This window comes from Podarcis tiliguerta, assembly GCF_965153285.1.
Source record: "Podarcis tiliguerta genome assembly, chromosome: 3".
Taxonomy (NCBI): Eukaryota; Metazoa; Chordata; class Lepidosauria; order Squamata; family Lacertidae; genus Podarcis; species Podarcis tiliguerta.
Window position 1 is genome coordinate 102,620,871 of NC_139536.1, and position 27,170 is coordinate 102,648,040.

The window sequence follows — 27,170 nt, forward strand, 5'->3', positions numbered from 1 at the left end:
GTTCCCTGTTAATATGTCACAACCAGAAGAACAATTACGGCTCCTCTTTGAATTACCCAAAGCCATTAATTTTTTTTTATAATTTTAATAACTTTAAATTAAACCAGGATTTATGCTACATACCCTGAAAACCCGAGCCCCTACGATGTGAGATGGTGCAGAAAACGTTAGAATGACATCTCTCTGCTGAAATATTGCCTATCACATGAACACCAGGCTAGAGTTAAAGAGTACAGGTCTATTAAAATAGCTTCCAATAAGGTTTTTAAATGGCTACAATATCACTCTTGCCTTAATTAACGCTTGAGCAAAGTTGCTCAGCCCAGTCAATAAAGAAGCAGGTCTGAGTTTTCGCAGGCTTACTCGTGCTTCTTTTCTCTTCCTCTCAGGGGTGTTTGAATTGGAAGGTTAAAGCTTTGAACTAAGCATAGCTCACACCGTATGGATCTGGTTTGGCTGTCTAAAGGGCATAATTATGTGGGACAAACCAAAAGGGCAGTACTACTGTCACCTTTTCAAATGTTGGGTCAGACGCTCTGTGCAGCAACAGCAGCAGCTTTGAGCCTCAAATAAAAGTTTGAAACAAGTCCACGTTCGGCGCTAAAACCTCTTTGTAGGTTGTCAACCGTCTTTGTAAGTGGATAGAATGCTTTAAAAAGAAAAGTTGCCATAAAACAAAAGGGGCAGCGAGGAAAAACCAGCAATGCTGACGTTGCATGTCAGAGGAATTGAAGAACATCCAACTATAGACATCCCTAATTCATTTATTGATTAACCTGATAAATCCATCCTCATTCCAAGGCAATATGGATCTTTTCAAAGAATTGTAGAGTTGGAAGAGACCACGGGGTCCCCTGTATTGGGAAAATTTTAATATCTAATGTTTTACAATTTTTGATGTATTGTAAGCCACCCAGAGTGGCTGGGGAAACCCAGCCAGATTGGTGGGGTATAATAATACAGTGGTACCTTGAGGACACTCTTGGGAGTCCCATGGACTGCAAGAAGATCAAACCTCTCCATTCTTAAGGAAATCAGCCCTGAGTGCTCACTGGAAGAACAGATCCTGAAGCTGAGACTCCAAGACTTTGGCCACGTCATGAGAAGAGAAGTCTCCCTGGAAAAGACCCTGATGTTGGGAAAGATGGAGGGCACAAGGAGAAGGGGACGACAGAGGACGAGATGTTTGGACTGTGTTCTCGAAGCTACCAGCATGAGTTTGACCAAACTGCAGGAGGCAGTGGAAGACAGGAGTGCCTGACGTGCTCTGGTCCATGGGGTCACAAAGAGTCGGACACGACTAAACAACAATAATCTCGGGTTACAAACACCTCAGGTTACAAACACTTCGGGTTACAGACTCCGCTAACCCGGAAATAGTACCTCGGGTAAAAAACTTTACCTCAGGATGAGAACAGAAATCGTGCAGCGGCGGCAGCGGGAAGTCCCATTAGCTAAAGTGGTACCTCAGGTTAAGAACAGGTTCAGGTTAAGAACAGACTTCCAGAACAAATTAAGTTCATAACCCACGGTATAATAATAATAATAATAATAATAGTTGTTGTCCAACCCCTTTCCCCCAAAATGGTGTTTGAACCCATGACTCTCAGATTAACCGTCTCATGCTCAACCAGCTATGCCATCCCTTCAGAACATAGGGTCCTCCCCCCTAAAAATAGGTAGTAGTATATATCCAAAGAAAATTGAGACAAAACACCGGTCTATAATATTTAAAACGTTGGTGTTGTAAATACATCTTCTGAGTAAGACATGGGTGCATTCTCCTAATGCTTCTTGCGAGGAGGGTGGGATAATGCTTCTTGCGAGGAGGGTGGGATAAAAATCCTTTAAATAAATAATAAATAAATCAAACTGTTATTGCAGTTTAGCCACTTTAACTCTCTACCCAGCTGTACCCATTTTTGAAATGCCCGCTGCTCAGCTGCTGCATCCAACATTTGTGTTTTCGTTGTCTTATAGAGGGAATGAGCATGAAACAGAGGAGACCTTGCTCTGCGAACTAGTCATAACTCAGGCTGACACATCTGTTCCCTGATTTAAATGACTGTTTTGTCTGTTGACATTCATTTTACAGGGATTTTGTTGTGCATCTCAAAGCAAAACGTTGGTATGGAGGTTAGTACAGTCAGTAAAAAAAAAAGACCAATAAAATAGCTTTTCGCTTTGCTTAACATTTTGAAGTATTTGCGTAATAAACCTCTGAGAACTTTAGCAGTATTTAGACACGTCAGTCATGTTTACATGGAAAAACTTCGCCTGAAGATGAAATTTCTACTTTATTGGGGAAAGCTGCTCAAAATAAATTTGATGCTCCATGTAACTCTCTGAACTGTGCATTTTTCAAAGGATACTTTAGTAAATAGATTATTTTCTCCCCTGAGTCCACAATTACAGTGTGCAGTGTCACTGGGATACAGCAAGGCTGTTATTATCCAGTCTGTTACCAAGCAAGCCTGATCCTTTTTACTGTACATAATATTTCCATCACCACTGCTTACATTTCACCTCTTCATTTACTCTCCATCATACGTTTTATGTGCATTTGGGCATTTCACATGCTTTCGTTTTCCACTCAGATATTACATTGTTTTCACCAGGAGTTTGAGATATGTTTTGCATCAATACTCCTCATGCCATGACAGTTGGTCACTTGCAATTCTTAAGGTATTATTTATAGTGAATTTTACACACTATTCGGGATGCCACAAAAAGTATCAGGGAGCAAATGCACAAATGATAGGCACATCTGTACTTTCTGGTATATCCTCTATAATCTACCCATAGTAAAATGCCCACGTATCTGGAGTTTCTGTATCTTTCTGTAGGGCAGATTTTCAAGTTCCCTTTTCAGATGTTAGAGTTCCTGGATTTCTGCAGTGCTCAAAGCTACCCATAACAAGGGGGCAATGGTGAGAGATGAAAAAATGTCCGAACTTCTTCTAAATTTAGCTATAATAAAGAGAGAACAGGTCTTGATATTGCAAAATTCCATGCAAAAGCAGGGAATTTCTGGTCATTTACTGATATTTCCCAAGCACTTGTAACCCAACCTTGAAGCATTGGAAGAGAAATGCAGGACATTATCATAGGGCCAGACTAGATGTTGTATTTTGGGTTGTTGTTTTTTTAGTGGGATCACCATAAAGATACTAGAAAATTTTGAAGTGTACAAAATCCACAGGATATTGTAAAGTTGGGAGATAGGTCACTGATAGATAGTAGACATAAGAATTTCATTCTACCAATAAAAACAACAACCCTGATTGCAACTTTTACAGCAATTTCTATTAAGAAACAGTGTTCAAAATTTGCCAGGCACGTTTTGCACCTGGCAATCAGCCACAAGACAAAATGAAGATGCCTGGGCACCAGGATAGTGCCTGATGTCTCAACCATACTCGGATCTTGACTGTTTTCACACACTAACAACACATCCTTTAGAATTCTATCCATGTTGTTTTACCTTCACAATCAGAACAAAATTCAGAAACCGAAAAGTCATATTGCAAAATAGTGACTTTCAAGCCATCTGGCCCTAAAATGGCAACTAAGCGTTCTGTTTCGTTGACTGTAATTGTTTAATGAGCCATTTATATCTGAGTTTCTAACACTGTTAAGAAGTAGTGCAAATCTTCATGTACTTCACATTGTTAGATATTTTGCATCTTTATATACCTCACAAAACTCAAACATTGTGACTTTTCAATACTGTATTCATTTTTACTGTATTCTTTATCTTCTGAGGTAAATGTTGTTTTAAAGTTGACAAAGCTATATTTACCTCAGTAGATAAAGAATACAGTAAAGATGAATACAGATGGAGCTATTAAAATAAAACATGAAAAATCTCATTTCATGGCTCAGAATGTTGTTTTGACAAAGTGGCAAACACTTCTTTCATGTATATTTTTTGGTGAAAATAGCAAAAAGAAGAATTAATCAAAGGATTCTTAAGGAAAAAGGCAGGTTAGGCATTCCAAATATTAAACCGTATTACACCCAATGTACTTAATAAAATTCATCTATATAGTGGACAAGATTCTATTTAGTGATTTATACGGTTGACCAAGAAGAAGAGGAGGCCTAAGCAAGAATCGAACAATGCGTTTTCAAAGGGCAGTAGAGATTGCCAAGACAATGATCTTTCACAAATGGAGGGCCCAAAGGAGACCAGCTAGAGATAACAGGTCTCGCAACTTCTTGAGTCATGCAGACAATGAGAAAGCAGCTTATTTTGAAAGAGAAACTCTTAATAAGTCTGAACATATCTGGCACAACTTCCTCCACCTCTTGTCAAAGGTGTGTGATTACCCAAGACAACTGTCAGAGACACTCTGAAAATATATATTCCCCTATTCCCCCTCTGTTTTTGTTAATTTAGTTAGTCTTATGTGATTTGAGCATCTAGAGGTTGGGATTCTGGGACACTGGAAATACATTTGAAGGGGTTCCAGTTTTATGGGGAAGAGAAAAGTGTTGGGAAAGGAAAATATTCCACTAATTCTGGGCCACATGTTTTGGAGTATGAGTTATTGTATTGTTATATTTAGAATAATAAACAATGAGCAGAATACATTGATAAAGGATTGAAGAGAAGACCCATTTATATCGGTGGATAGGATTTCAGTGGTTTGTTAGTTGGATATATAACATGCAATACATTTGTTAGTAGAAAATTGGGATATGTTTAGAAGGAAGATAGATTTTTAATCAATGTTTAAGATTTTAGTCAAGATGAATAGTTTTAAAGGTTTTGTATTTCATTTGGTATGATTCTTAATTTTCTAGTAATTTGTAATGCTTCTCTAAGCGCAGTAGTCACTGCATAACAGTTGTGATTCTGTTTTTCTCTCCCTCCACAGGAATACCTCAGAAATTTCTTTGCTGTGATGCTCAACTCTCCATCATCACCACTGCATGTAAACAAAGAGGGTCTGGCCCTTTCAAAACATGCTATCTGTGAGTTCTCGTCATTCTTCAAGAAAGGTGTTTTTGACTACAGCAGCCATGGCACAAGTTAACCATTGGGAGCCTCACTTCCCAGCCGAAGAATACACTTTATCTTGTCTTCCTTGCTGCTCCATGAACTCAGCAACAAAACTGGGTTGCCATTCCTGGAAAATTTCCACCCAAACGATTGACTGTTGAAAACAGCATTTTTAATGGTTCTTCTGCCTAGTTCTGGGTTCTACTTTAGAAGTTTTCTACTTTACATTGGTCTGAGAAACAATACAAGTTTCACACACGGTTGAGACCATTTGATGGCCAAAGTTCTTTGCACAAGTTCTCTGGCAATACAGAGAGATACAGCCTTCCATTACTGTTTCCAAGTTATTTTGATTATGTTTTCAGCAGGCAGACAAGCTTATATCTCAAGCAGGTTTCCTGTTCCGCTTAAAAAAAATACTGGCATGATGCCTTGTTTATCTCAAGAACTGCACTTTATCTATTTGATCGTAGCATTTTCTTCCGCATATTACCTTAAATTTGAATGTTTACAAAATATAATCTGCAGAGAACTGGACATTATTGTAATCCGAAGACTTGAGATTTTGAGTGATACATTTGCCATTAATTCAAAAGAAAAGGAAGCAACAACTTTTTTTGGAGGGGGGAATGAGGTCATCTTCTTTTCACATTTTCTAATTATATGGATTGTTACTGTATATTATGTATCATATTGTGCTCACGGCTAGGCATAAAAGAAATGCAGCATGGAATCTTACTTTTTAAACTTATTTTCCCCCATAAAGGTATAACGCTATCATTGACTGATCCTTAGTTGCAAAAATAAGAATTTAGACTATTTCAATGCGCTTTAAGAGTTACTCAGGGCTTATTTAGAATTGCACATGTATAGAGGCAGCAATATCCATTTGTAGAAGTACAAATTGAAAAAAAATATTATGACCTACAATGGAGGCATGTACATACTCTGTATATAATAAAGATTTTAAAAAGCAAAACCGCTGACTGTAACTATCTTCAAGGTACTGCGAAACTCATTTGTGAGTGCTCTCTTTCTCTCTGTATCTTCAAGTACAATAAAGATTCTCCATTTCATCAAAACTGAGCCTTAAAGATTTCTTAGTATTAGGCAGAAGAAGTTAATCTTGATTTTATTGTTGCAAAAGGCAGGGATTCTGTGTGTAGGATTTTCATAGACTTTTATTCCATAGTTGTATTAGTGCTAATAATAGGAGTTGCGTTCAGAAGGAAATTGGGCTGTCTAAGTCAGTTTCCAGGGTAACTTCTCCCATTAGGATGGAGCTGCAAAAAAGTCAGAGTATTCTAGATTCATTTGTGAATCTAAAAGTGTGTGTAAGAGTACTGGATTGCTAGATTTCTCTTTCAAACAGCCCTCTATTCACTATCCAGAATACCTGTTCTAGGCTGAACTCTACAGTCACAATGATGGCGGCTGAGAATACCATATTCATCACCTCCCTAGCCTAGACTTTTGATTAGACTTTGATGCAAGCCTGTTTTCATTCCCTCCTCTCTTTTACAAGGTTGTTATTGTACTTCACCAGATCTTAACCTATTACAGTATTTGTAAGAATGGATTCCAAATATCCTTGAATTTGTCCACGGCAAGTCTGGCGTTTATATGCAAGTTGTTCATATATTGCGAGTTTGTACAAGTCTTCAATCCAATTGTAGAAGGGAGACGCATTTTTATTTTTCCGATTCATCGGTATCCGTCTTTTTCCTGTGGTAAGGGCATGGAGAGTCCACTTGTATTGTCCTTTTGTAAGGTTCCATGTGCTGGGTATTCAAGAGGATATTTTGCTCTGTAAATGTAAGGTTGTTCCATACAGATCTGTTGATGGTTTCAGTTACCTTCTGCCAAAAATCTTTCAATACAGGACAATGAAATAACATATTTTAGAGAAGCATTATCCCTGTTGCATATCCAATAGTTAGACACGTTAGTTAGTTAGTTAGTTAGTTAGTTAGTTAGTTAGTTAGTTAAAAAAGGTAAAGGGACCCCTGACCATTAGGTCCAGTCATGGCCGACGGGGTTGTGGCACTCATCTCACTTTATTGGCTAAGGGAGCCGGCGTACAGCTTCCAGGTCATGTGGCCAGCATGACTAAGCCGCTTCTGGCGAACCAGAGCAGCACACGGAAATGCTGTTTACCTTCCTGCCAGAATGGTACCCATTTATTTACTTGCACTTTGACGTGCTTTCGAACTGCTAGGTTGGCAGGAGCTGGGACCGAGCAATGGGAGCTCACCCCGTTGCGGGGATTCGAACCGCCGACCTTCTGATCGGCAAGTCCTAGGCTCTGTGGTTTAACCCACAGCGCCCACCCTTTTTAAAACAAACATAATGGGGTCTGTTTTCATTTATCTATGCTCGCTCTGTGTGTCATTGTCTGTCTGCCCTCCTCTTCCCTACTGTTTCAACAACATCAAATTTCCCACCTATTAGATGATCTGTCAACCACACCAGGCAAAGATTGGTTCCTGGGAAGCCCCATTCTCACCCCCTCATTCCAGGGCCAATTGGATCATATGCCAAGTGTCTATTGAAGACAATGCCTGCTGCATCTTTGAATCTCTTAATTCATTTGCTACTCCAAAAAGGGCTCTTGTGTGGAAAAACATGATGTCCATTAACAGATTCCTTTTCTAATACTCATTTCATTGTGTGATTCCTCAGGCCTACCAAGCACCTGAAACTGCCCTTGCAAAGTCTCTCCTGTACATATATCTATGTACAGTGGTACCTCGGGTTACATACACTTCAGGTTACATACGCTTCAGGTTACATACTCCACTAACCCAGAAATAGTACCTCGGGTTAAGAACTTTGCTTCAGGATAAGAACAGAAATCTTGCTCCGGCGGCACAGCAGCAGCAGGAGGCCCCATTAGCTAAAGTGGTGCTTCAGCTGAAGAACAGTTTCAGGTTAAGAACAGACCTCCTGAACGAATTAAGTACTTAACCCGAGGTACCACTGTACAGTTTAATGGACAGTATCCTTAGATCCATTACAGTTCACTGTAGATTAAACCAGAAAACGGGGGGGGGGGGGTTTACAACAGGGGCGGGAATTATTCCCCACCCCCAACAGCCAAATTTACTCAGGGAAGGAAGAACAGTTGCAAGTTGCATATTATTTGCAAGTGGGACCGAGGCACACACATTATTATTGCACATCACACACAAAATAAATACACCCCACTTTCTTTGTATCACATGCCCACACTAATCCTTTTCCAGCTTTTACTTCTCCGTCTGCTGATAAGGGAAGCCTCTTTCTCAGTGCAAAGAAGGGAAATGCAGCAATCTGGTTGTGCAGGAAGTGCCCGGGGTCTCCAGTTTTCAGGCAGCAGTGAGGAAATGCAGTGAATTAGGGAATAGATTTCCTTCTGTCATCACTTTATGCTGGACCAGATTTTTCAGAATCCAGCCCTGCTTCACTAAGCTTTGAAAAGTATCTGCTGTCTCCGAAGGATGGATCTGCATAATTTGCATTATTAGGACTGAATTCCTTAACATCATCTTCCGTGTTGTGCATGCATGCACACACTGCTCTAAACCTTCCGGTGAGATTTGGGCTTTTTATTTATTTATTTAAGAAAAAGCGCTACACCTATGCAGCTCCTGGAGAAATGTATGTGGCACCTATTTGCCTGTGGCTACGTTTGATCACACAAATGCCTGCTTCCCACGTATTCCCAGCTGAACTGAGCTGACAAAAATAAACTGAATTAGGCTATATATGAGTGGAGTCATTGTTCAGTGGTTGAATATATATACTCTCTCTCTCTCTCTCTCTCTCTTCTTTGGCAATCACTGGTGGCCGAGTAAGATTGTCTTCCATAAACACAGTTTTAACAGTGTGTCCGTAAGTGACTGTGGAGGCCAGTTCTGGATCCACATGTCCTTCCACAGTGGGGTCATAGGTTTCCGGGTGGGAGATGGTCATGGTAAGGGTTTGCCAAGCGTGCCTTCCTCTTAGCACGTTTCTCCCTTTTGTCCTGTGTTTGAGCGTCTTCAGAGTCCATGACACCTTTGGTTCTCCAACTGGAGCCATCACAGGCCAGTGTTTCCCACTTGTCGGTGTTTATACTACATTTTTAAAGATTTGCCACAAAAGAGTATTTGAACCTCTTTTGTTGACCACCAGCATCGCGCTTTCCGTTTTTAAGTTCGGAATAGAGTACAGTGGTACCTCAGGTTACATACGCTTAAGGTTACATACGCTTCAGGTTACAGACTCCACTAACCCAGAAATAGTGCTTCAGGTTAAGAACTTTGCTTCAGGATGAGAACAGAAATCGTGCTCCGGCGGCGCGGCAGCAGCAGGAGGCCCCATTAGCTAAAGTGGTGCTTCAGGTTAAGAACAATTTCAGGTTAAGTACGGACCTCCGGAACGAATTAAGTACCTAACCTGAGGTACCACTGTAGTTGCTTTGGAATACGATAATCAGGCATCCGAACAACATGACAAGTCCAACAAAGTTGATGTTGAAGAATCATTGCTTTGACACGGGTGATCTTTGCTTATTCCAGTGCACAGGCATTAGTTTGCCTGTCTTCCCAAGTGATGTGTAAAAATTTTCAGAGACACCATTGATGGAATTTTTTGAGGAGTTGGAGATGTCGTTTATAAGTGGTCCATGTTTCACAAGCATACAGTAAGGTTGGTAGTACAATAGCTTTATGAACAAACTTTGAAACTGTGTGTGTGTGTGTGTGTGTGTGTGTTTGTCTGTGTGTGATTTGGTGGTTGAACACATGCTTTGTGTATATAGTAAAATAGTGTGGCCTCCCACACTCCTTCCTCCCCATTCATGTAGTCATTTAGAGTAAGGACCTCACTTATAAAAGGAATGTGTTCTGTACTTCAATTTATGTCTCTCTCTGGACTTTGAATGTACCTGAAAGGCTTCTCCAAAATTGTCGTTCCTTTGCTGATTATCAATATATGTACACCTGATGATTTCAAGATCCAAACAACCTGGAGCTCAAGGCACAGACAACTAGATAAGAACACCGCAGGCCGAGAAATCAGCTGTGGTTGTCATTATGTATCCTCGGTGCCTGTAAATAATGAGATACCTAGCGCTAGCAATGCAGGAGATGAGTCAGAGGAAGCCACAGCGGGATTTGGCGGAAGTGCCTCGGTGCCGTCAACACACAATGACATCCTGCTCCAATGACATCCTGCTCCAAATTTCACTTAGCACTTTCCTATGCACAGTAGAAGGTAAGCCTCTACCTTCCCTTTGACAGTATAATGCAATGTATCTCTTGCCTCCAGCCTTAGCACTGTGGCACCACAGCACTAAGATTGGAGACAAGCCTGTATCAAAGAGCAGGGAGATTGTTGTTTAGTCGTTTAGTTGTGTCCGACTCTTCGTGACCCCATGGACCAGAGCACGCCAGGCACTTCTGTCTTCCACTGCCTCCCGCAGTTTGGTCAAACTCATGCTGGTAGCTTCGAGAACACTGTCCAACCATCTCGTCCTCTGTCATCCCCTTCTCCTTGTGCCCTCCATCTTTCCCAACATCAGGGTCTTTTCCAGGGAGTCTTCTCTTCTCATGAGGTGGCCAAAGTATTGGAGTCTCAGCTTCAGGATCTGTCCTTCCAGTGAGCACTCAGGGCTGATTTCCTTCAGAATGGATAGGTTTGATCTTCTTGCAGTCCATGGGACTCTCAAGAGTCTCCTCCAGCACCATAATTCAAAAGCCTCAATTCTTCGGCGATCTTCCTTCTTTATGGTCCAGCTTTCACTTCCATACATCACTACTGGGAAAACCATAGCTTTAACTATACGGACCTTTGTTGGCAAGGTGATGTCTCTACTTTTTAAGATGCTATCTAGGTTTGAGCGGGGAGATACCAGCCTCCAGTGTTAGTGTTGTGGTGCTTAAGCACTAAGGTAGAAAAGAGACCCCAAATCTCCAATCATCAAACTAAGTGCTTAGATGATAAAGAACAGATGTTTTGTGCCTCATGTCAGGTGTGCTTTGCTCAAATTGGGCTTGTGGGCCAGATTCATAGACCTGATGGGCTGAAGTTGTTTGGAGATTTCCCACTGCTGCTTTAAGGGCAAAGAGCCACAGTAAGAGGGCAACTGAATCAAAAGGGTTTTTTTTTTTAAAAAAAAGCATTTTTAAAAAAATAACTTTCCCCTCTTGTCATGATCCTGATCCAGAGAATGTCTCTGTGACTGAGCCAATAAGCAATTAAAAGCATGTCTTAGTTGTCCCTTGACTTTGAATCCACATTAATCTTGGAATGCAACTAGATTAAGGCTAGAGTACCGAAGGTTTGGTTTTTTTGGGGGGGGGGATGTGAAGATGAGGGGGGAGCAAAGGATAGTGTGGGAAACATTTTAAATTGCTAATGAAATACAAAGTAAGGATTTGTGGAGGAAGTTAGGCCTAAAATAATTGGGGATTATTGGACAGAGAACAATATATGCATAATTTTATGCATAAAATAAAGTGATCGATAACGTAATTGGCTTAAATGTTACAGAGGAAATAAATGTTTGATTTTAAGGGTCCTGGTGAAAGTCACAGTTTGGGAAAGCAGATCAGGCACTACTTGGAAAGAGATTAACATAGCTTTAAGTATTTGTGAGGGATTATGTCTAAGTCCTATGTGGTTTCATTTAACCTTGCAAAATCTGTTAAAAATAATTCACCTAACCATGAATGTCTTACCCCTTCTGTGTCCTAAAATTTCTCTTGCAGTCTGCATGATGCCCTTTAAATGTTCAGATGTAACCATCACATCCAATAACAGAAAACACTTAATTTCCACATTTTAAAAAAATATCCAAGTAAGTCATGCTCAAACCCATGGACATCAATCACCTAAGTTAGTCATAACTATGTTGTTAGATTGCTTTCAGTATGAGTTAGTTAGATACAACTCTCAGAAACATCACACTGGACTTTTAAAAAGAGTTTATCTCCCAAATAATCTTCTTTCAACAGTTTTCAGTGTGGTACTCTATAGACAAATGCAGCAAGACACGACTTGCAAAACTGCTAAGAAATCAGACACCAAGATCATTTGTTGCTGGTGCTTATTGAAAACCTATTTCTTCGCTCAGGATTTTGGGTTAGTATGACTTATTTCATTTTAGATAGTTGTTGCTGCTGCTTCTGTTGCATTTATTAGTGCTGTAAACTGCCTTAATTATAGGCAGTATTGTTTTACTTTAAAATTATTTTAATTTAAAATAAAATATTTGAAAGTTGCACCAGATTTGACCGTCACGTTTCTAGCTCAAGCAAGTTGTCCTAGGGATTCCTCTCACATACTTAAAAGTAATGTTGGGGTTGGACACTCAGCTTATAGCTGCTTCCATGATTTTAGAGGCTGGAAAGCATCCATGAAGATCACAGAAACTAATGTTGCTTCTATATAGCCACAACTGCTTGAATCATATATTGAATGTTAATAATCACCCAATAAGATGCCCACGGTCTCCTTTTAGGCCCAGCATTTGCTGACTGCTTGTATGAAAAGCAACATAAAAGGGGTTTAAAATTATGGTTGCTGATTCCTGGTCTTAGCAATTGTTTTTGCACCTTGGTATAGTAGAATTAGGGAAGTGGATGGCACTGTGGGCTAAACCACAGAGCCCAGGACTTGCCAATCAGAAGGTCGGTGGTTCGAATCTCCGCGACGGGGTGAGCTCCTGTTGCTCGGTCCCTGCTCCTGCCAACCTAGCAGTTCGAAAGCACGTCAAAGTGCAAGTACCACTATGGCGGGAAGGTAAACGGCATTTCCGTATGTTGCTCTGGTTTGCTAGAAGCGGCTTAGTCATGCTGGCCACATGACCCGGAAGCTGTATGCCAGCTCCCTAGGCCAATAAAGTGAGATGAGCGCCGCAACCCCAGAGTCGGTCACGACTAGACCTAATGATCAGGGGTCCCTTTACCTTTTATAGAATTCTCTGTCTATTTTCCAGATGACCTAGATACTTCCTCCCCTTATCTATGTGTGTAACTGCACCATTTCAAAGTAGCCCTTGGAGCAAAATGTCAAGGATTTTTACCTCTATCAAACTAATGTTGCTGTAGCACCTAACCTCCTGATACAAAGGGGTTAACCCTATTCAACAATATTCACATCCATGGACTGTCCAAGGCCTTTTAAATGCCTCTTTGTGGATTTTTATTTTTTTATTCCTCCTCCTTCTTCTTCTTTGGCGATCACTCGTAGCTGAGTAAGATTGTCTTCCATGAACACAGTTTTAAAAGTGAGTCTGTAAGTGACTGTGGAGGCCAATTCTGGATCCACACATCCTTCTACAGTGGAGCCATAGATTTCCGGGCAGGAGTTGATCATGGTGAGGGTTTGCCAAGCATGTCTGCCTCTTAGCAGATTTCTCCCTTTCGTCCTGAGTTTGAGTGTCTTCAAAGCCCATGACACCTTTGGTAAAAGCTGTTCTTCAACTGGAGCGCTCGCAAGCCAGTGTTTCCCTGTTGTCGGTGTATATACTACATTTTTTTTAGATTTGCCTTGAGTCTTTAAACCTCTTTTGTTGACCAGCAGCATTACACTTTCCATCTTTAAGTATGCAATATAGTTGCTTTGGAAGACGATAATCAGGCATCTGCACAACACGACCAGTCCAACAAAGTTGATGTTGAAAAATCATTGCTTTGACATTTTTCATTCCTTATTTTGGTTAAGCTTGAACAAAGGACTTTGATTCTTGTTCTTTTATCAGTTAAACCACTAAATTTGACAATGTTGGACCAAAGCTGAAATTAATGGATTTTAGTAACATGTGTTTGAGGGCATAAGTCAGTCTTTCTAAATAAGATATAATTAAGGTTAAGATATAACTTCACTTTTAAGTGAAGGATTCCTGATCTGCCTGTCAACAACCAGTCCTCCCACAGACTCAAGATTCTGTGTGTGTCACCTCAAGCTCTTTGGAAGAAAAATGGACTATAAATAAAATCTCTTGGCTCTCAAGGAGTGCTGAGACATTTCCCCTATCTGGATTTTGTCATAAAATGTTTTTTTGTATTATTGCCTGAAATATACTCAGAGTCGCAAAGTGATTTCATGCTCTTTATTCAGCTCATAGTGGTGAGGAGGAATGAATGAAAATCCCCTCAAAGTATCTGCTTTATATACATTATTTACACAATGGGCTGCACATGATTGGCTAATTCTGGAATTATACTGTAAGCCAATCAGGTTGTGGATTCACTTATATCTGGAGCATGATTGGGTGGTTCCTGCCAACCAATCATACTGCTGCATTGTTCTAGGACCAATCAGACTGCTGCATTCTGAATCCTATTGTTCTAGGACCAATCAGACTGCTTCAATTTGGATCCTGTTGTTCTAGGACCAATCAGACTGCTGAAGTTTGGATCCTATTCAACACAGTACATAACATTGCCCCAATTCCCACCCCATAGCTACTGAGAAGAGATAGGGCTGGAAAATTCTAAGGACTGACTAGAAACCACAGTGGAGGGTTTACCATGCCAGAAATGGGTTAAATCCCCGAACAACTGATGTCCCAGAGTAATAAAGCAGACACACTCTCTATTCACGAACTGAATTTGTTTTTCATATTAAGGAATAGATACATTCATCTTAATAATTTGAAAACAACCAAATGCTGGGTTCACATAGGAGGGGGTGGCATAGTGACTCTGGGAAACGTGAACTGTGGCAGAAAAAGAAAATAAATATCCATCACAATCTTTTCAACAGAGGTAACTTTGAAAGTTTGTTGTAGGGGGAAAACAGCAAAGAGTTTTGTGGTACTGTTGAGGGAATTGAAAAGGGGTTCCTAAGACTGGAGATATCCCTCTCAGAAACCTCAACAGACAAGGGTGCATGTTCCAAGTGAAATAGCAATTTCTCATAAATAAGAAGGCAGCTGCAAAGAACCACATCCAAAGCAATGTTTCTTATACATTCCCAGATCACACACATGATTTCTATTTAGCAGTCAAAAGATTACAGCAATCTTAGCAGTTGCAACCCAGTGTCATCATCCTGAACCAATCAAAACTATTTAGCTCTCCAGATCATAATATCGTGTGATTACATATAATCATTTCTCAATTTTTTAAAAATAAAACTTTTGACTAATTTTCCTATTCATTAAATGTCTCCCAATATCCTCTTTCATCTATCTACAAAACAATTCAAGATGAATCACAACCGCTATGCCTAGCTGATTTTCTTTTCATGAATGCAATGGTCACCATGGATTCTAACAAGTTTATTCTTTTCAGTGTTATGGAATGAAGATTCGCTACATACGGTACCTGAAAGCAACTAGTTCTGTAGTGTAAAATGCAGGCACAGGACTTTTCAGTTTAGCTAAGCCATAGACTCCAAAGAAGATGGAATTGTCAAAATGGTAGTTATATGAAATCATTATTTTCTCCATCAGTGCTTTAAAGACTAATCGATCTAATGTGGCTTAAGCTCTCAATGACTGCAGTCCATTTTGTTGTTACAGGAACAGATGAAGTGCATCCATGCAAATAGCATCTGTAAGAAACTAAGTGAGCTGGAAAAATGTAATTCTGCACATGAACAGAGGGTTTATCCCTCTTTATGCTGGGTCTCATTTGGATCAACACTTGTTGTTGTTGTTTAGTCGTTTAGTCGTGTCCGACTCTTTGTGACCCCATGGACCAGAGCATGCCAGGCACTTCTGTCTTCCACTGCCTCCCGCTGTTTGGTCAAACTCATGCTGGTAGCTTCGAGAACACTATCCAACCATCTCGTCCTCTGTCGTCCCCTTCTCCTTGTGCCCTCAATCTTTCCCAACATCAGGGTCTTTTCAGGGAGTCTTCTCTTCTCATGAGGTGGCCAAAGTAGTGGAGCCTCAGCTTCAGGATCTGTCCTTCCAGTGCACACTCAGGGCTGATTTCCTTCAGAATGGAGAGATTTGATCTTCTTGCAGTCCATGGGACTCTCAAGAGTCTCCTCCAGCACCATAATTCAAAAGAATAAATTCTTTGGCGATCAGCCTTCTTTATGGTCCAGCTCTCACTTCCACATATCACTACTGGGAAAACCATAGTTTTTACTATACGGACCTTTATTGGCAAGGTGATGTCTCTACTCAACATACTCAACACTACCTCCATTCAAATTTACCTCATTAGTCCAGACAAATACACACGTAGAGTCGTACCTTGGATCCTGAACACCCTGGAACTCGGACATTTTGGCTCCCAAATGCCGCAAACCCAGAAGTGATTGTTCTGGTTTGCGAACTATTTTTGGAAGCCGAACGTCCGATAGGGCTTCTGCGGCTTCTGATTGGCTGCAGGAGCTTCCTGCAGCCAATCAGAAGCTGTAATTTGGTTTTTGACCGTTTTGGAAGTCGAACAGACTTCCGGAATGGATTCCATTCAACTTCTAAGGTATGAGTATATTTGCATTCTCAGTTAAAGCTCAAATCCACTTGTTTCTGCCTATACCAATAGGAAGTCCCTGCCTGCCAATTTGTTTGTTAAAAAATGATCATTTTGTACAAATGGGGCATGCACCCAGAGAACAGCCAGGCAGCACAAGCATCTTTTTTTAAAAAAATGTGTCCACCCAGAAATTACATGATACGACACATCTGGCAACTCCCAATTCAATACAAGTCAGAGTTTTTAGTCTGTAGATGAATTTGAAAACAGAAACATGTTTTCCCTTAGTGTTAAAGCTTTCCCTTAAAGCCAGTGAGTCAATATAATTTCAAGGTGTGAGAGTGCGCTTTTTATTTTTAACTCCTACGTTAGCTTTTACTAGGTTTGGGTAGTAGATCGTTGCAAATTTACAGAGACATTTGGCATCCAGGCCTGAAATATTTCACATATGTCAGGGGCTTCCTGGATTTATAGTCTATTGTGCGAGGAAAGTCAGAGCCAAACTTCTGACAAACCTCTTTGCATTTTACAGTTCTTTTCCTGCTGCGCTGTCATGCACACGCACATCAATTATACGTCGAAAGTAAACAAAAATGCAGCTTGTGTGAAGGAATGGAGGCAACAGTTCAAGGGATCAATGGGGCACTGATCATCTAGGACGAGATTCCAGTTTTGTCTCTTTTGTTTTGGTTGAGTATTTATGTTCCTGTAACCAGCGATGTGTGCAGATGTCACTTTTCTTTGGGGTGGGCGAGACAAAGGCACTCCTGTAATCCCTTCCTGATTGGGAATATAGACATTTTCTATCAAGTTGTGCCTCTGTTGTTGCGGAAAAAGAACTATTTTACAAGCATACAAGCCTCACATCCTGACCCCTGGCAAAATTGAATTTCCCCTGTCACAACGCTATGTGTATAATTGTACTATTGAGTAATGCCTTTAACAGTGGGGGCTTGATCCACACCTATTATTTTTTTTAAAAAAAACTTAGGCCCTTTGTACACTTTCTTGGAGTGTTTTGGAGTTGAATTTTTCAAAACTTTTCAAATTATCCCTGAATTGGGGAACTCTCAATTTACAGAATTTACCTGTGCATCAGTCTGAACATACTAAGTTTGGGTTCAAATTGCTAAAGTATACAATTAAATTACCATTTATATAACTGAATTTGCCTTCACGTGGCAGCCATTTTCATGGTGATCATTCCTGCCTCCTACATAAAAATTGCAATACACAAGGTAAATTGTGATTCCAGCTGGCAACTTTTACCACAGATGTACATGGGAAGAATAAATGGCTCACACAATTCTCATCATAACTCATGTGTAGAAACATTAATAACAGTCTTAACATGAAAGCTACATCTTCCAACTGCCCTTTGCAACCTGGAGTAATTACAGTGCCCCATCAATTTTGCCACAAGTAGAGGGGCTACTTCGTTGGAGATATTTTTTAGCCCTCCCTCATACAATTTTCATGAATTTCTCTGCTCAGAATATAGCACTTTAAATTAAAGAATTAAAAATTTAACAGAGGATTGTTTCCCTGACAACAGAGAGCGCCATGTTTAATAGACACATACACATAATACCAGAAATATTATAGTTCAGGAACAACCAACATTGTGCTTTCTAGGTGTTATTAGACTCAAAATTCCCATCATTCCTGATCCTTGGCCATACGGGCTGGGCAGATGAGAGTTGTAATCCGACAACATCCAAAGGCACCACATTGTCTACCCCTGAAATAGTTGGTGGTACTAGTTAGAGATGATATACCTCAAACTTAGATTAGATATGTGGAAATAGTTGGCATACACATCCATAAGCCTGATTTACAATTTGGCTTCTTCTCCCCCAAAAGGAAAATGAATAGAATCATGCAAACCGAGTAGACCTATGAAAGAAACGGAGATGGTATATAAAACTTCCGTTTTTTGTTTTTTTAAATCACCTGAGTTCCTTTTCTAGGTTTCATACAAGGATTTGGGTGTAGTGATGCTCTGAAAGTTATTACTAGTTTTAGATTAGCTCAAATAATGTACATGCATCGGTGAGTTTAAGCAGAAAATGGAATGAGCTGCTTAAGATTAGGCTTCCTCAGATTTTTGATCTGTTTTAATTCTCTTTTCATTTCTCATGAAGCATGACACAGACCTTATGGAATAGGGCTGTTAAGAAATCGGACAAATAATAAAAGAGCGGCAGAAAGTCGCTGAAATTCCACCCCCCACCCCCCTTACGGCATCAGTAGAGAGAAGCACCTCCCTTTATGTACAAAGTTTCATATACTCCTCTGGGTTGAATTGGAAACCTGAATCTGAGATTCTTTGCATCTTAGTGAGCAATGGACCCTAGAAACCAAAGTGTGAACTAGTGATAGGAAGTAGTTCAGTTCACTTCATATCTTAATGCAGCTCTACCCAACGTGCACTTCCTGAAAACATTTGTGTGCACAGAGCACAACCGGCCTTCAAAATTCACTCTCCCCTGAATTTTGCAGTGCATTCTCCTACCAAAAAAACTACTAAAATGTGTGTCAGGGTAAAGCTTGCATAAAAATCACCTATTCATGAGAATAATATAGAAAAAATGCATTGTAGAACCATGGATTCATATAATTTATAGAGTTAGGAGAGTCCGCGAGAATCATCTAGTCCAACCCTCTCCAATGTAGGAATCTCAGCTAGATCATACTTGACAGATGGCCATCTCACTTCTGCTTATATTAAAGGCAGGGCCGGCCTCAGGTGGCAGAATTCAAAGGACTGATAAGTTCCTGTTGTAGATCTTTAAAAAGTAAAGGTAAAGGACCCCTGACAGTTAAGTCCAGTCGGAGACGACTCTGGGGTTGCGGCATTCATCTCGCTTTACAGGCTGAGGGAGCTGACGTTTTGTCCACTCTGCAGACAGTTTTTCCATGTCATGTGGCCAGCATGACTAAGCCGCTTCTGGCGCAACGGAACACCAAAACCAGAGGAGTGCACAGAAACGCTGTTTAACTTCCCACCGAAGTGGTACCTATTTATCTACTTGCACTGTGGTGTGTTTTCAAACTGCTAGGTTGGCAGGAGCTGGGACTGAGCAACAGGAGCTCACCCCGTCATGGGGATTCGAACCACCGACCTTCTGATCAGCAAGCCCAAGAGGCTCAGCGCCACCCACATCCCTTTGTAGATCTTTATTGTCTCCTTATTCTTGATGCAGCTCTTCACTCAACCTTTCTTATCTGGCGGGGGGAGGCATTTTGTAGTTCACCTCAGATGCCTCAGATGTCTTGGACTGTTCCTGATTAGGGGAAATTGTTTGCCGAATGTGTCCATTAAGGAAAATTGCATGCAAAAACGTGGACGTTAGGAAAAATGCAACCTACAAGGCTGATTAATTTTCACTAAGACTTTGAATTATTATTTTTATAATAAAAAAAGGATTGATGAGGGAATGTGAAAGAGACACACAGAAAAACCAAAATTGGCAAAGTTGTCTATCTCTCCAGTGATCTCTCTCCCTATTCATGGTAGGCTGCTTATGTGCAGGCATCATGCTGCAGATCATTAAACTGTATTGATTTTTCCCCCTTCCTTCCTTTCTCAAAAATTCAGAGCACATTACCAGATTTTAAAAAAACAAATCTACACACAAAATTCACTTCCCAAACAAGTACCAATGTTGCTATTACCAGTGTTTAACTACATATCGAAAACCCCAAAATATCTTAGCAACTGAAACCCTGAAAACCTTTCTTCCCAATCCACACCCAGAACAGTGTTTTGCTTTAAAAACCTGAGTACTGAGTGTGTGTTTTTAAAATATATGCTTCTGAACTTTGCATCTACAAAACTGACATGCTTCTTCTGTGACAATAATACGGAAGATACCATTTTCCAAATGTGGATAGGCAATAACTCATGAGTTATTTTGGTGGTAAAATATATGTTCCTGGGCCAAGAAGGCCAAAAGAACTGTCAGTACTCTGCTGATGATAATTCCTGTAATGTTGCAAATGGAAGACAAGAAAAATCTGGAAATACTGTGCATTAAATTGTTTGTCTGTCTGGGAGTCAATTTGAGCCTTTCCAGAAATTGGGGATGGGAGGTGCATGTTCAGAGCAGAAGGACAGGACAAACATCTGCAAATTCAGACAAGTGCTGAATATGCAGTTATGGGGCCGTGTCTTATTGACACAGCTTTGCCTTGCAGAAGGTGGAAGCAGCAGCACAGGGGAGAAGTTACATTCAAATTTATAGTTTTTCCTTTAAAAAAAAAAAATTCAAAATTATAACAAGACATATTATCCAAAAACATATCATCCTTGTTTTTCACCCCATTTCACCCAACCCCACGACTTCCCTCAGTTCCAGTCTTTGGTTTCTCTAAGAATGCTGTTTTCTGCATGTTACAAAGTTGTATAGATCCTCAAACTATTTAGCTGATTATTATCAATAAAAGGTTTGTGAATATTTATTCAAAATCTGCCAAGGAGTTCAGTTCGCTTTGTTGCGTCTTCAGATACTTTGTAAAGGGTTCCCATTCATCCTTAAAGTCATAGTTATCCTTGTCCCGTAGCTTATATGTCAGTTTTGCCAATTCTGCATAGTCCATCAATTTTTCTTGCCATGATTATTTAGTTGGGGTTTCTTCAGTCTTCCATCCTTGTGCTATTAGAACTCTTGCAGCCGTTGTCACATACATGAAGATGTTTTTCAACTTTTTTGGCAGGTCTTTCCCTACAATCCCCAACAAAAATGCCTCAGGTTTTTAAACAAATGTTAAATGGAACATTTTCTTCAATTTGTTGTATATCATTTCCCAAAATTTCTAATTACCTTACAATCCCACCACATATGATAAAATGTCCCCTACTTTTCCTTACACTTCCAACATATATTTGAACTAGTTTTGTACATTTTCCCTAACTGCACTGGTGTTGTGTACCATCTGTACATCATCTTCATGTAATTCTCCTTCAATAGGGAACAAGCTGTAAATTTTAAGTCAGTTTTCCATAATTTAACCCAATCTTCCATCATAATGTTGTGACCTACATCTTGTGCCCATTTAATCATAACTGATTTTACCTCTTCATAGTTTTTCCAATTGCACAATATTCAGAGATAGGTGCGATGTCATGGAAATAAAGAAAAAGAAAGAAGTAAGAAAGCTGTCGTGCTAATATTTAACTATCCAACAGTAAAGAGAAATTGGATCAAAATAAAGCTTTGTTTCTTCCCTGTTACCTAGAAGTGCACTACCATGAATGGACTAGGAGTTTACTCTGGAGCTGACTGTGGCTTCTTATTGGTTCTTTTTGGTACAGTCAAAGAGGGTCTTCCTTTGCCTACAATAATCTGTCAGAACCACAGAGAGGCTGACAAAAACTCCACCGTTTTATGCTACCCTGAAATGTTCTTAGAACACTTCCAATTCAGTTTTCCCCTCAGAAAGACATGGTTGGGTGCCTTTCCACCGAGGAATCCTAACTACTCCGAAAGCAAAATCACAAATATAGTTCAGAAGCAAGGATGGAATCTAGCTGAAGTTTAAAGAAACGGGAAGAGAAGTTGGCTTTCGTTGCCATCCACAACATTTTAAAATGTTCTAGATTCCTTCCCCAAAGCTGAACAAACTGGGATTGCAACGTGAATCCTGAATTTCAAAGACATTTTTCAAAAAGGAAAAAAGAAAGAAAGACCCAAGCTTGGACTTAAGCTTCATTAGATGGCAAAAAGACACAGGTGGAAAATTTCTTTGGCCATCCCTTGTCATCCCAATTAAGGGTCGTGCCACAGGGCAAAACAAAGCCATTGAGGCATGTCTGCGCCTTCAGAATTTATTCTAACACGGCAATCTTGCCCTCACTGAATGAGGTACAAACTTGGGCTTCTCAGGAAATATAAAATATATACCTACACACTTGGTTTAATTGCTTGTTTGCTGGAAAAGTGTTCGCCCACAAGGAATAATCAATGGACACAGCATAGGGCATTACTTGCATTAGATATGGCAATTTCAGCTTTCAACCTGTGACTGCCACATGCTGAGATCAGTGGTGACTTGGACAAACAGGAGCCTTCCCTGATTTGCCCCCAATGACACCCTCATTACTCAGAGCAAAGTGAGCGGTCACATATAGTTTTGGATCCTGTATGGAATTGCAGCTGAACCAAATTAATCAGTAACAATTGTGTGTGATAAAATACACCTTCAACGCCCAGAACAGTGTCTGGGGAACAGAGTAGTCCTCAATGACCCAGACTTCGTCCATCCCTCGTCTAGATAACCGCTCCACTTCAGGATTTATTTATTTATATATTTTGATCTGACAGAGAATGTGACGAGAATGAATGTTCAGAAATACCTTCCCGAAAAACTCCCATCCTCACAGAAATCTCACTGGCTACCAGGCGAAGAAGAGAACATGTTTTGTGCACCCATTTGCAGGAGAAATGTAAAATTCTGCTTGTATCCACTTGGTTGTTTTTTAGTTACATGCGGCTATATTACACACGTAATAAAACAAGATTTGGGGTAATAAACATGACACATTATTTCCAGAATGTTTATAACAGACAGTAGTCGTGCTGGGTGTTATATTGGAGTGGATGAGTTGAATGATGTTTATATATAGCCGACAGATGAAGAATTGGATGTTCCTTAGTTGCTTAACTTTATTTCTTTTTATTTCTTCTCTCTCTCTCTCTCTCTCTCTCTCTCTCTCTCTCTCTCTTTCTACCACCCCTTCTTTCTTCTCTTCTGGATACATGTTTTTATTTTACTTATATTAATGTTTTAGTCTGGACGAAAAATGTATTTGATAATAATCTTTGTATCTCTATAAAATCTAATAAAATTTATTTTAAAAATAGAATGCTTATAGCACTGTTACTGCCACAATGTTTCTATTGCCAAGCTGTTTACTTTTCCATCAGTAACTGTGCACACAGTTGCAAGATCATGAGAGATTCTGTAACTGAGCCCAGGCGAAAAGAAGGAAAGAGGCACATTCACAGCAAATTAATTAACCTAATTCCAGGCTGGGCTTCATACGATCTTCTCTGCTGCTATATCCTTGGAGCAGATCTTGCTTTCTACTGTGTTTACTTCAACGAATAACTGCTGAATATGTTGCATTATATTGCAAATACGGGTGTAACTGAGAACTCTGCTCAGATTTTCCCCATTTCCTCTTGGCCTTTGTACAAACCAGTTTGCAAAAACCTGACCTTGTGTTCCAGAAGAAAATGGCATCCAGTTTTCCAGAGGTCTTGCTGCACACTGGATTCCATTCCTGTAAAAAACTGTCCTTCCCCTCATAAATCCTTCATTCTTCTCTGTCTTCTTTTTCAATCCCTTTCCCTCTCCTCTCCCTTTTCTCTTGAAGCCGACTTTGCAGATTGCCTGTTATCTTCTTTACAGGTTCGTTCTCTCTCTCTCTCTCTCTCTCTCTCTCTCTCTCTGTGTGTGTGTGTGTGTGTGTGTGTGTGTGAAATATGAGAAACGAATGCAGAAAATTCCTTTGGTTGATTTTACTGTTTGTTTGGACAGCGCTACAGGGAGGAGAATTTCAAGCGTAAATATTAAAAAGTCAGCAGGCGGCAGAATGTGATCACAGCAGAGCAATCGAACTGATTCAAGTACTCCATAACGTGGGAGGGGGAGAGATTTGTGATAGGGTTATGCTGAAGTTTTGCCATCCATTATTCATCCAAGCCAACACCCCCATGGGATAATCAGCCGATGAGATCAAGAAGCCAGAGTTTTACTTCTTATGGGCCGGGGAGCCGAGGGGGTCAGGAGCCAACTAGCACCTCGTACGTTACAGCCTGTTGCTGCTGCCAGCCTCCCGGCAAGTCAAATTGCCGTCTCCCTCTGGGGATGTCTTGGTTTACTGAAAGATATATTATGTGGGTAGACATTTTAGTTCATCCTTACAGGCAGCAGGGATCACTTAGCAGATTTGGGATTGACCCACTTCTTCACTACTGCTAGCACAGTTATTTGGTCATCAAAACTACGACCCTCTGCTAAGATCCACGGCCATATTGGTTTGACACCATGAAGAGAAAAGATCTTAAGAATGAAAAGCCCTGCTGGATCACGCTAAAGGTCCATCTTCTCCAATATCCTGATTTCACAGTAGCCAAACAGATGCCTACGCAAAGCCAGCAACTGGTATTCAATGGCTACTTCCTCAGAGAGAAGAGGTTAACGTAGCTATTGTGACTAGTAGCCATTGATGGAAACTAAGAAGACAGGATCCATGTTCTGCTATATTTTGCCATCTCCAGTAATTCTCCATTAAAGAACATCTATGTCCCTTTTGGGAATTATATGAACAAAACTACCCAAACCGTATAGAAATTTATTCACGTATGCAACTACAGTGGCAAGAATGTTACTTGGCCAAAAATGGAAAGAAGAAGAAGAAGTCCCAGCAAAAGAAGAATGGATATATAAACTTATGGAATATGCAGAAATGGTGAAACTTACCGGAAAAATATGAAATCAAGATAGCAAACTTTTTATAAAAAAATGCAAATAGTTTACGGAATATTTACAAACAAACTGTAAACAGATAAGAACATTGGCAGGATAATTGTTTTATAAGAGTATATATTTAAAGTAGATGAATAAATGAGCAAATAAAGTTAATTTGGATAGGCAGAAAATATTAAAAATAAATTTAAGGAACTGCAGAAAGAGGGAGAAGGAAGTTTTGAATTGTTCAAATGATTGTAAAATTATTGAAATGTATAAAACTGAAACTCATAAAAAAGAACATCTATGTCCCAACCTCATCCTTTCCACTTTGCTTTCTCGGGTAAGGAACCCAGCTAGGGCACTGCACATAGTGAGTTATGTACTTTTCTTACTGTTTCTTGCTTGGCAAAACACATTGAGATTCTGTAGCAGCATTCATATTTACAGAGGGTCCTTGTATGTATGTCCTAGTATAAATAGCTGCAGAAGTAAGCCTCTGGCTTATGTTTCCCAACCATCCACATTGCACTTTATTGCACTCTCAAATCCAGGCTGAGAGAACAAGTGGCTGCTTAAAGCCTCTTATTGGGTAAGCTTACACTTGAACCAGAGATATCCCAGTTCAGAGTTCATACTCCACCACCATGCCTTGCTGAGGCATGCATTAAATCCCCAAATAATATTTAGGATAAGCCTGCCATTATGTGTGCAACTGAAGCAGTAGATTCTCATAAACCTGCTCTGCAGGTATTTTAGGAATTTTACTATTGTGTATAGTTTGTTTTAAACAGAGAAAAACAGTTCCTGACATGGGCCTTTGGAGGTCAAGGCACAAAGCTGTTTATCCTGTGGTCGTCAGACAATGAATGATATCCTGTTTTCTCCCTTTCCCATCCCTAATATGTGGACCCTAATCCATTTAAAAGTTTACAGAGTGACTGGTTTGTTGTGAGCAAGGCATTCTATTAATAGCTCTCTTTATGCTTGTTTTAAAAATAGGTCTTCTTCCACAATTGTTCGCTTATCAGTTAAAGTGCTGGAAGCTGATTTTCCCAGAGTGAAGGAATACAAGAAGACAATGTATATAATTTGTATTGCTAGATTTGCACCAAGTCATCCATGCTAAGTGTTTTTCCATACTGACCTATCGTGCCCTGTCCAGTGATCCACCAAGAGGAGAGAAAGGGAGAAGCTCCTGTTTATATGTGATGTTCCGGATAAAGGCATATACACATCAATATACTTTTAAAAATTTATCACTTAATTATTGTATCCTACAGCAATTTTTTATGATTGATCACACAGCAAGCGGGTGGCAGACTGGGATGGAGGGCAAGAGTAGTGTGGGATGGGGGAATAACCTATTATTATCATTATTATTATCATTATTATTATTATTATACTTTATATACCGCCCTATAGGGACGTGGGTGGCGCTGTGGGTTAAACCACAGAGCCTAGGACTTGCCGATCAGAAGGTCAGCGGTTCGAATCCCCGCAACGAGGTGAGCTCCCGTTGCTCGGTCCCTGCTCCTGCCAACCTAGCATTTTGAAAGCACATCCAAGTACAAGTAGATAAATAGGTACCGCTCCGCGGGACGGTAAATGGCGTTTCCGTGCGCTGCTCTGGTTTGCCAGAAGCAGCTTAGTCATGCTGGCCACATGACCCGGAAGCTGTACGCCGGCTCCCTCGGCCAATAAAGCGAGATGAGCGCCGCAACCCCAGAGTCGGTCACAACTGGACCTAATGGTCAGGGGTCCCTTTACCTTTACCGCCCTATACTTGGATGTCTCAGGGCAGTTCACAAAATAAATTCAAAACATGAAAGCACAAAATACATAATCAAAATAAAAACAACCATCCAATAACACCTGCCAACCCCCCCCCCCCACATTTTAGGGCACTAGCTAAGTGCAGGTAGGTAGCAGGTACGATCAAGATGCTGTTGCAGAACCTTGGACAGCTCAGAGGTGGCAACTTGTTGCACCGAGGTTTTGAACTCTGCTGAATGTCAGTTGCTGGGAATCACAAGTGGGGAAAGTGTTGTTGCTCTCAGGCTCTGCTTTTCAGCTTCTTGCAGGAATCTGGTTGCCCTGTGTGAGGACAGGATGCTAGACTAGATGGGCCATTGGTCTGGTCCAGCAAGACCCTTCTTGTGTTAACCTTTATATCCTCTCTAGGCCTGGCTTCTTCTCCAAGTGTAAACGGCTTTCCTGAGCAGTGGAGATTCCTAAAGGAAGAGGCCACTAGTCTGGAGCCCAGCACCATTTGGAGG

At 40.4% G+C, this 27,170-nt stretch overlaps 1 protein-coding gene across 5 annotated transcripts in view; it reads left to right on the forward strand.

Moving 5' to 3' along the window:
- The window catches only part of KIF16B (kinesin family member 16B), a 112,790-nt gene extending 106,700 nt beyond the window's left edge, over positions 1 to 6,090 (forward strand). For all 5 annotated transcript variants that reach the window (XM_083431444.1, XM_083431445.1, XM_083431447.1 and 2 more), the window contains one exon: positions 4,884 to 6,090. In XM_083431444.1, coding sequence (XP_083287570.1) covers positions 4,884 to 5,042 — 159 coding nt within the window. In that variant the 3' untranslated portion in view covers positions 5,043 to 6,090. The remainder of the gene's footprint in view (positions 1 to 4,883) is intronic.
- The last annotated feature ends 21,080 nt before the right edge of the window (positions 6,091 to 27,170 follow it).